General features: G+C 43.5%; 1 protein-coding gene across 1 annotated transcript; it reads left to right on the forward strand.

Moving 5' to 3' along the window:
- The first annotated feature begins 1,255 nt into the window (after positions 1-1,255).
- Positions 1,256-10,093, forward strand: LOC126262723 (pro-resilin-like). Its single transcript, XM_049959515.1, has 3 exons — positions 1,256-1,292; positions 6,439-7,242; positions 9,506-10,093. The coding sequence occupies exons 1-3, from the start codon at positions 1,284-1,286 to the stop codon at positions 9,989-9,991; spliced, it is 1,299 nt and encodes a 432-aa protein (XP_049815472.1). The 5' UTR covers positions 1,256-1,283; the 3' UTR covers positions 9,992-10,093.
- The last annotated feature ends 436 nt before the right edge of the window (positions 10,094-10,529 follow it).

The raw sequence follows: 10,529 nt of genomic DNA on the forward strand, positions 1-10,529 counted from the left end.
GTCGCAACAAGACGAGAAAACATCCGTCGGTAAGGTGGGTTCTTGTCAGGATATCACTCTCTGTACAGTTCCGCTGCATGCGTAGCATTTCGCCTACCTTCAACAACAACAATAAAGGAAAAGTTATGTCGATGCAGTTTTTAGGAAGGACAGATTTTCTGTATGCCTACTGTACACAATAGTATTTAAAAGGACTAAACTACTTTACTAAATGTACCCGTACATAAGAAAACAGTATTGCATTTACTGTTCTGCTAACTTACATTCCCCATTGATGAGTAGCATTGCTACCTTCTCTTCATAGGTGCACATTCTACTCACACACCTTTTCAACCGATGATGGTTGACAGAGTGACGGGCGTGCGTTCTACTTGTCTTTACATTTGTCCTCTGTTAACGTCAGCACGTCGATGTGTTCCGTTATCCCGAGTACCTGCACTAAGCAAGAACTTGGAGCCTCAACGTCTATTTTGTGTTACGTAATTAATAACGTTGTGTTTCAGTGAATGGTACACTGTGATACATTTACGAATAGGTCTTTGGGAGAGGAAATGAATAACCGAATAAAAAAAAATACAAGGTGCCATATAAAAAAGTCATACCGCTGTTCTTATCTTTAGAAAAACGAAAGCTACAACGAAGGCTAAAGAACATTTGCTTGAAACATTTTGTAATTTGCATCTGGACAAACAATTATTTAGGGTGGTCAAGATAAATGGGACACCCTGTATATACAAATAAAATACTTCGTAGTCACTAGATACGCGTGCTCCACGTAACAAAATCTCTCAACAATACTGTGCACAGAGGTCACTGTGCACGGCTTAACATTTGTAGGGCCCCTTACCTTACTGTCTCGTTCTGTCATCGGTACAAAGCATAAGAGCAAATCATATAGCAAGTAATCAATCGTTTTGGTGATGACGTAGCAACAAAAATATTGTAGATGAGACAGAGCGAGAACTGAGAGGCAGGTAGCGGTTAGCTCGGACGAGAGGACGTAGTGCATTGGCGACGGGCCGCGGTCGTTCTGAGGAGAGCACACGCACGCAGCGCCTTGACAGGGGGCGTTGTCGCAACGGCGGGCGAAGCCCGGCTAGGGAATGGCCAGCGTGTGGGAGAGCGGGGCGCCCGATCGCCTCGCTGCTCCGTGACGCAACGGGCCCATAATCCAGTTGGGAGACACGCGGGGAGCCTCCCCCATCCGCGTGGCGCACTATATAAACTGCGGCCGGCCTACCTGCGAGCACCACTCGTCCCACGCCCATCGAGCAGGCATCACCATGGCTAAGGTAAGTCTTCACCGCCGAGCTGCTCCTCGTTAACTCTCAACGGCAGGTCCTCTTCACAGCAGACTCAGCTTCCCAGTCCGCTGCAGCTCACACCTGCTTCGTTCTCGTGGCGGCTTTCATCTTGTAAAGCTTCTCTCATTTCTCTTCGTGGCCACCCCGGGATAATGTTAGTCATCTTGTGCGGGGGCGGGGGTAACGAAAGTTTTGGTCAAATTTTATCTTTCCCACTACTGCTCATCGTTTTCGTTATCATTTGGAGCATCCTTAACCGGTTTTTTAGACCCATTCGAATCAGGCAGACAGACACAGTTCCTGCTCAACTAAAAAGAAATATTTAGTCTTCGCCAGTGGCTGGTAACATCGAAAGGAAATCAACAGTGCTTGGATTCGGTGTAATTATTGTACATCCTTCAAACTACCAGTTGTTCCTTACGTGAAGACTACATCTAGCACACAGTTTATGGAAAAGTGTAGTTCAAGATGGTCTGGATTGTGGCGAGAAAAATGTTCCATGGGAGGAGAGTAGCGACAATACTCTCACTGATGAACCAAATACCGGCAGTGATATTAACAGCGATATCAGTGGAGACTGTGATTAAACGGCTGGAATTTCTGTGTAATTTATCGGCATTACGACATAAAAAATGTGAGTGAGAGTGACCTTATTGCAAACAGTTTTTGTAAACGGGCTATGTGACATAAACCTGAGGAGAAGGACACACTCTTGGTTGAGATATTGAAGTAATTGTTTATTTATTCATCCACTGTGCCCACCAATCACTGCTGTCTGTTTTCTTTACATTCTTTCCCCTATTCTCGAATTTTCTTTCCCTTCCTCCATTGACTCATCGACCCTTCCTCCATTGACTCATCGACATTCACATTGAATAAATGTGGATGTAGCCCGAAACTATGTCTCAAACTCTTACAGGAACTGGTTTGTCTTTCTAGATTTCTCATGCCAGGCTTCTTGTCCATCTTTTTCAGTAGTCCCCATTCTATTACGTCTTCAAATACTTTACTTCATATTGCCCTGTCGAAGGCTTCCTCTAGGAAGATAAATGCCTAGGAAGTATCGTACTTTTCCTTTTCTTCTTTCATTGTAACGTGTAAACGTAAAATTGATTCCCAGGTAGCTTTTAAGCTTTCAAGCAGAATTCCTCTTTCTTAAAGATAGTACTATACATTTGCATTGGGTAATTAAGATTTCGAAGCGCCATGTTCTTTCTCGCTTATAAAGGTTTCTCAGTAACTCGCATTCTAGCATCTCACTGCAACTTTTACTTATTGCAAGACTGACAGCTATGTCTCTTACATAGGGAGGTTTAAGAAATGAGAAGAAACACGATAGAGAATCCGTGCAGAACTGAGATCAGGTTTTTGAGAACCGTCTAGCTAACGAATGTTATCTGAAATTTTCTCTTTGATGGCTAGTTCTGGAACAATTCTTTTGAGCAATGATCTACCTACGGGAATATTTCTGTCGAGGGTTTGTTTCGTTCATTCCACAAGAGCTCGCAAAAAGTGGACTGAGACAAAATCGTTCAAATGGCTCTACGCTCTTTGAGACTTAACGTCTGAGGTCATCAGTCCCCTAGATTTAGAACTACTTAAACCTAAGGACATCACACACATCCATGCCTGAGGCAAGATTCGAACCTGCGACCGTAGCAGCCGCGTGGTTCCGCACTGAAGCGTCTAGAACCGCTCGACCACAGCGGCCGGCGGATTGAGACTAACGAGACTTATTTAGAATCTTACTTCAGTGCTTACCGCTCGAAAATGCACTCAATATTTTATCACAAAACGAAAATGATTCAGTTTCTCGCTGAATAATCCTGAGTTGCCAATGCATCTTCCTCTGCGATCGACTATTGTTAATCAATATTTCTTTCTTTCCCAGACCATTCATACCATGGAAAGAGCATATTACCTTTGTGTTTATTCGTCTTACGTATCAAATTGGGCAAGACTCACCCTATTCCCAGCTGAAGGTGCACGTAATCAAATTCTCATTCCACTCACAACTTACAATTTATCCAGATCCTGATAAATTTAACAATAAACATGTACGTAGTCAGTCACATTAACGTGACCACAGCCTATGTTAGATGTCAACGTGCAATTGCCACTTGTAGACGGCGATGGCAAGTGGCAGCACTAACAATGGAGTGTATAGGTATAATGCGTGTCGGGCGGGGAAAACAGCGAAGTCGTTGTCGCAATGCGGAAACGGAGCGATTTATCTGACGTCCAAAGGGGCATGCTCATTGGCTTTCAGGTGAAAGCATTTCCGAAACGCTCCATCGGACAGATGCTATGGCGTGTACGGCCCTGCTGCAATCAGGCCGAAGGAGGCAGCGTTATGGTCAGGGGGAACATTTTCTGGGTGAAAGGGCTCTGAGCACTATGGGACTCAACATCTTAGGTCATAAGTCCCCTAGAACTTAGAACTACTGAAACCTAACTAACCTAAGGACATCACAAACACCCATGTCCGAGGCAGGATTCGAACCTGCGACCGTAGCAGTCCCGCGGTTCCGGACTGCAGCGCCAGAACCGCTAGACCACCGCGGCCGGCTTTCTGGGTGAACTCGTCATTCTGGAAGGCACAGTGGATCAAGAAAAGTGTGAATCTAACCTTGGGGCCATGTCAGTCTCCACATGCAGTTTATTTTTTCCTCGACACGATGGCATCTACCAGCAGAACAATGCAACATGTCACACAACTCACAGTGTACGTCTGTGGTGTGAAGAGCACCAACATGATTTTACCGTAGTAAACCAAACGTCCCATGTTGAAGCCCGATCGAGAATTTGTGGGACCACTTGATAGGGCTGTTGGCGCCATAAATCCTCAGCCGAGAAAGATAGTGCAGTTTGCCACGGCAATGGAAACGGCATGGCTCCACATTCATGTCGGTACGTTCCAGAACTTCACTCTCTTTCTGCACCTATGCGGAGCTAAAGGTGCTTATTCAGGCTCCTGACAGTTGGTCACATTAATTTATCTGGACCATGTATTTATAAATGTTTAAAATTCGGAATTAAATGGTGTTTTGGAGCAGTCGCTCTCCCTCGTAGCATTGGATGGTCGGTGAGCTCATGTATAGGTATCTGGACATGAAAAAGTGTCTTCACTTCTTCCAAGTATTACGCTCTGCCTACCGATAGCTGGATCATCTTCTGTCTGCGACGTCAATGGACAATTGAATGGAGGCGGATGTTGGTACTACACCTCTAGCTCTGTAGTATATAGATTTCGGGCTAGAACCGCTACATCTCCTTGAAGTAGTTCATCACTTGGTGTGACGCGGCTCCGTACGGCCTGCCGCGTTTCCCCAGCAAGAAGAAAGCTCTTTAATAGTACTCAAGTACTCCGAAGCGAACTTAGATCCTTCAGGCCGCTCAGTTACGGTGAAACAGTCTTTACCAGTACAACGGTAATTTGTCTTCCAGTTTTCCTGTATACAACTCTAGTTGGTAGTTGCTCAGTGCAAGATGCCTTTCTGATCACATATCTCTCATACCTTTTTCGCCATTGTTATAGGAGTGGCATAGCAAAGAAATGTATCAACGAAGAAAAGTTTCCAATTTAAAATCTGTCAGTGGTGAGATAATTAATGACAGAGCACAGTATCATACGGGCTACGATACGGGTAAGTCCCGCCTGTTGTTTTGAAAGGGATCACTCCAACATTCGCCTGAGCTAATTTGGGGAACGATGACAATAACCTCATTCGGACTTCATCCAGCGTGCCTGCTAAGTGTGTAACAGCAACGCTCCTTGACTTGGTATTTTTTTCGATATATCCAGACATTTATACACAATTTGTTGCTGGTGACGTTCAACTTGAATCCCTATCATCGTTCCTTGATCATTTTTTACGTTGTTTCATTATCTACAGTCGAAATAACAATTATCTAACACTGAAGAATAGGGAAATAGCAATAAATCGTTTCCAGAACTTTCATGAAATAGAAATAGGTAGTGGGGATTCGTTAGCTTAGAGATTTGTCCTTCATGATTTCGTGAAAAAAAGAATGTTTGTCGCTTTTTACGGACAAGAACTGCTCTGTATTAGTGACAACCAAAATAAGTCAATTTGTTATGTATGAAGATGACAACAAAATTTGAAACTAACTCACCTGGGCATCCTTTTCTTGTAGAGACCTGAGTGTTCAAATAAGCTGTAATTACAATTGTATTAAGATTGACCCTTGATCCACGCTTTTGTACTAAAAAAATTGCACGACTAGAAATAGCTTTCTATGTATTGATTTTTTTGATACTTCCTGTTAATCCAGTAAAAAAGGCATAAAAACGTTTCTGCTCTAGGCGGACTTGGGTTCAATACGTTAGCCAGCTATCTAACAAAGGCAATTTTTTCGTTAAAGTTACTTTGTTCTTACAAGACGATTCGTTGCTTACTTCTTTCCTTTTCCCCTTGTGTAGACCACTGTGAGAGGATCTTACAATGCAGAAAAGGTGTCCCAACAATTTTAGGGATACGTCTTTGTAAGATACTGCTGCATACATTCTCTCTTGCAAAATGTAGTCCATAAGGCGACGAGTGCCTACATCGTTTTTTAGGAAAATTTTTTCGTACACTCAGCAGTGTCTAATTCTCGTTGAAAATCCTGTCCATTTTGCGTCATAACTAATGCCGAAGAAAGCAAAAGCTTGAACGAGTATGACGTCTAACTAGTATAATGTTTTTCGACGCAGCGATTCATCTTTCGTTCTCAGTAGGCTTAAAGCATTAACATAACCTCCTTATTCTTCCCTCACAATTTATGTTAAGAATAGTTGTTGATTTCCGCTAACATTAGGAAACGAAGATAATAGTCCCCTGTCATAGCGAGCGCATTTAGCCTTTCTTCTAATGCTACAATATTTGATGCAGTCTGGTTATCCAGGAATTAAAGAGTGAATAGGTAATTTGAAAGACGATCTCGACAAAACCCCATCCCACTTCCCTGTACTGCCCACAGTACGTGTGAGTGATTCTCACATGCTTGTTCTCTTCACTGCTCCTTTATAAGCAAACTGTAGGATATTCAATAACACAAAATTTTCTTCACAAAATTTTCTTCCACTATGTTGAATCCAGTGACTGATTATGTATGTCTCTCTCTTCCACAGAATTTCCTGATTCTCACACTGGCTGTAGCCAGCGTGCTGGCAGAACCGCCAGTCAGCAGCCAGTACCTGCCTCCTGGAGGAAACGGCGGCATCTCCACGCAGTACGGTGCTCCAAACGGCGGTGCCAACGGGTTTGGCCGAACGAATGGCCTGTCGACCAGATATGGTGCTCCCAATGGGAACGGATTCGGCGGACGCAACGGAATTTCCTCTCAGTATGGAGCTCCTGGTGCCAATGGATTTGGAAGGACCAACGGAGGACTCTCCTCCTTGTATGGGGCACCTAATGGAGTCTTTGGTGGAGGTAATGGCCTGTCCAATGGCTTTGGCAGAACAAACGGTGCTCTGTCCACCCAGTATGGAGTCCCGAATGGTGGTGCCCTGAACGGAGGTTTCGGAAGATCCAATGGCATATCCACTCAGTATGGAGCTCCCAATGGAAATGGATTTGGAAGGGTTAATGGAGCGTCAAACGGACTTGGAGGCAGAAACGGTCTTTCGAGACAGTATGGCGCACCCAATGGAGGAGCAAACGGCTTCAACGGGGCTAGGACCCCTTCTTCTGTGTACGGCGCTCCCAACGGTAACGGTTTCGGCAGTATGAACGGGCTATCAACACGGTATGGCGCCCCGAACGGTGGAGCAGCGAACGGCTTCGGTGGAGGAAACGGCGGCCTGTCTACCCAGTACGGTGCCCCCAATGGAGGCGCAGGGGCCAATGGCTTCGGCGCTGCTTCTCCAGTGTACGGAGTCCCTGGTGCAGCTGGTTATGGCCTAGGAGGTGCCTCCCAGGACGATCTCTCTGTGAGTACAGCATGCCGAAACAGTGTTTCCGATAACTGTCATTAATTATACCAAAATATTGTATTCTACCTCCAGGAGTTCTTTTGACATTTATATCATTTTTTGCCCAGTTCCACAATGAAACGAGTTTCGCATATTCTTACAGGGAACAGTATTAACCGGAACTAGTAAAAAAGTCTTGTAGACAAATGTCTTACATTACCACACGCTTAAGAAGCCACATAGAATTACCCACAAACTGCTTTTCTGTCCGCGGCCCCTCGATCTGCTTTTGTCTCATTTACTGCAATTTTTGACAGTGTATGTCACAACTATTTTTTCTGAACATCTTTTTCCCGTGAATCAAATACTATATTCGTCGATCTACAAATGTTCTTCTGTGACTGATGCATTATAAAGTGAGTACCGATACCGAAGTGTAAATATCCTCATACAGTACGTGCATGGTGCAAAATTTTTCTTGACCAGAGTAACTTGAAATTTCGACTAGCAAATTTATTGTAGATATTTCGTTCGGAGATTTTGGAAAAATAAATCTTATTTCGAGATGACGCCACTGCTAGTACGCATGTCTGCCATCCAATCGTCGTAGAATGTGACCATCTCGTTCTCGTGCATTCTAAGATAGAAAATACAGAAGCCAGTAACGTAGCACCAGTTTCATTGCCAGAGCTTCGCAGCACAATGTTTAGAATGTCTGCATTCCCGAAAGTAGCCTCAGTCTGTTTCAAACCACAATGACGGAATACCTGCTTCACCATATAGCTCCAAGAGCATTTTAAAAACTTCCATTCTACGTTACAACATTCCCGTTGTATGTAGTGGCCGTAAGTTTTCCCTTGGGGCTAGTTAAATGTATTACAGTTATTGCAAATTAAATATTACCCTTGCGAGTAAACTTTAGTTTCAGTTCCGCTGATAGCGAATACACACATTTCAGGGAATATTGTCAACTTATAGTTAAGAGTGATTTGTATTTTTCTGTAGATGAGGCTAATGGTACATTTAAAATATTATATTAAGTAAATTCCGTTCACAAAAACAATTAATAATTCTATTTAGCATTCTTGGAAAATTTGTGGTAAGATCATATGGGACCAAACTGCTGAGGTCATCGGTTCCTAACCTTACGCACTACTTAATCTAACTAAAACTAACTTACGCTACGGACAACACACACACACACACACACACTCCTGAGGTAGGACTCGAACCTCCGACGGGGTGAGCCACGCGAACCGTGCAAGACGCCTCAGACTATGCGGCTAGCATTCTTGGACACAGACTGTTAGCGTAGACTTTCAATACTTTTGCTAGTGTACCATAGTTCTCGCGAAATATATTGCCAAGTTTATTATTGCTTACTGTATACTAAATTCAGAAGCTGCCTTTTACGCCCAGAAATTGGTGCATTTAGAGCTTCAAGGGTAGAAGTTGGTAGCACGGCTACTTCATTATATTATATTATAGAAAAGTATTTGAAAAGAATTTAATTATAAACAATGGCGGGGGGCGGTAAGAATAGATTACTGTTTCACATAATTAAGGCACTAGAATACGTTACATATGCTTCTTTTTTCTTTTTTGGAAAATTCTAGAGTAAATTCACATTTGAAAACTGAAAACAAGCTAATAAAGTATTATGAAGAAGATCTGTTAATACGTGACATAAGGCATAACTTTTTATGGACTTTTATTCTTTGGTCAACTATAATTACAGCAAAGTCTTACTAGAATTAATGCAGCTAGATCATTGTCTATTCAAGTCTTCATAGAGACGACAATTCTTTGGGTCCCAAAACTGTTACTTCAATTCGTCATCATCAATTTGAACTAGTGCTCAGCACTTGAAAGCACATTCAGAGAACTGCAAGGATGCCCGGAAACCCATTTCGTTGCCATAAGACCCAAATTAGAGCGTATTAAGGCATTCTGAGTGTAATTATTTTGGAAGAATTTCTTGGACTTTTTCTACAATGAGTCCTTCTCTCTGCTGTGATGAGTGTGTGTTTTAAACTTCCTGGCACTTTACAGCTGTCTGTCTGACAGACTCGAACTGGGGAACGTACCTTGCGTGGATAGCGCCTGTATCCACGAAGCTGTCCAGCCATGACTCATGACCCCTTCTGACAACTTCGCTTCTGCCTAATTCTTGTGTACACTTAACTGGGGGAGCTCTCCGGCACTACAATGTTTGTGCACGCTTCTCTTTGACATAATTTGCTCATTTATCTAAGAGAGCGTATGCTTATCTCTGTTGCAGGAACCAGCTAACTACGATTTCAACTACTCTGTGGAGGATGCGCAAACAGGTGCTGAGTTCGGCCACGAGGAGTCGCGACAGGACGAGAGCGCCCAGGGCCAGTACCACGTGCTGCTGCCAGATGGCCGCAGGCAGGTGGTCGACTACGAGGCTGACGAAGGCGGCTACAGGCCGACCATCAACTACGAAGAGACGGGTCGTGGCAACGGAGGCTACGCCAACGGGGGTTACGCTAACGGTGGAAACGGTGGCTATCCCAGCAGCAACGGTGGCTACTCCAACGGAAACGGTGGCTACGCGAACGGCAACGGTGGCTACTCCAACGGCAACGGTGGCTACTCCAACGGCAACGGTGGCTACGCGAACGGCAACGGCGGCTACTCTGGAGCTAATGGTGGCTATGCCAATGGCAGTCGCAATGGAAATGGAAATGGTGGATACCCGAGGGGCAATGGTGGCTACTCCAATGGAAATGGCCCTTATTAAGTTCCGATGAAACAGGAATCGATTATGGCATTGTATGTTCAATGTTCTTTTTTCTGTAAATATCCAATGTAGAGCCATGTGAATGTACAACAATTGTGTAAATACGCTTATTCCAAATAAATGGAAATATAGAAAGTTTAAACAATGTTTCTTTCTGAGTACACAGTGAACTTTCAGTTTGAAGAACTGCGAAGAGATACACTCTAAATCCTGTTTTATGGCTCTGATGTTACTCAGTTACTAAAATAATTCTTTCAGTTACCACTCTTACACAACTTTCCATCTGCTATACTAGAGATTGTTACAATTATACAAGGCAATACTAACACTTAATCCTTAAACGAAATATTTTACAGGAAACATTACTCATAACGCAGTTCGTACTTTTAGAATAATTATTTTTAGCGAATATCTCGTAAGATCCTCAGTTTGAACCGCTGCAGATTCCACTTTAGTGGAAACGCTAGTGGGGATACGTTGGACTGCTTTCATGTCTTCGAAGTGGTTTCTCGATGATATCATTCCTAACCTTACAGAA

The sequence above is a fragment of the Schistocerca nitens genome, chromosome 6 (genome assembly GCF_023898315.1).
Source record: "Schistocerca nitens isolate TAMUIC-IGC-003100 chromosome 6, iqSchNite1.1, whole genome shotgun sequence".
NCBI classification, from domain to species: Eukaryota; Metazoa; Arthropoda; class Insecta; order Orthoptera; family Acrididae; genus Schistocerca; species Schistocerca nitens.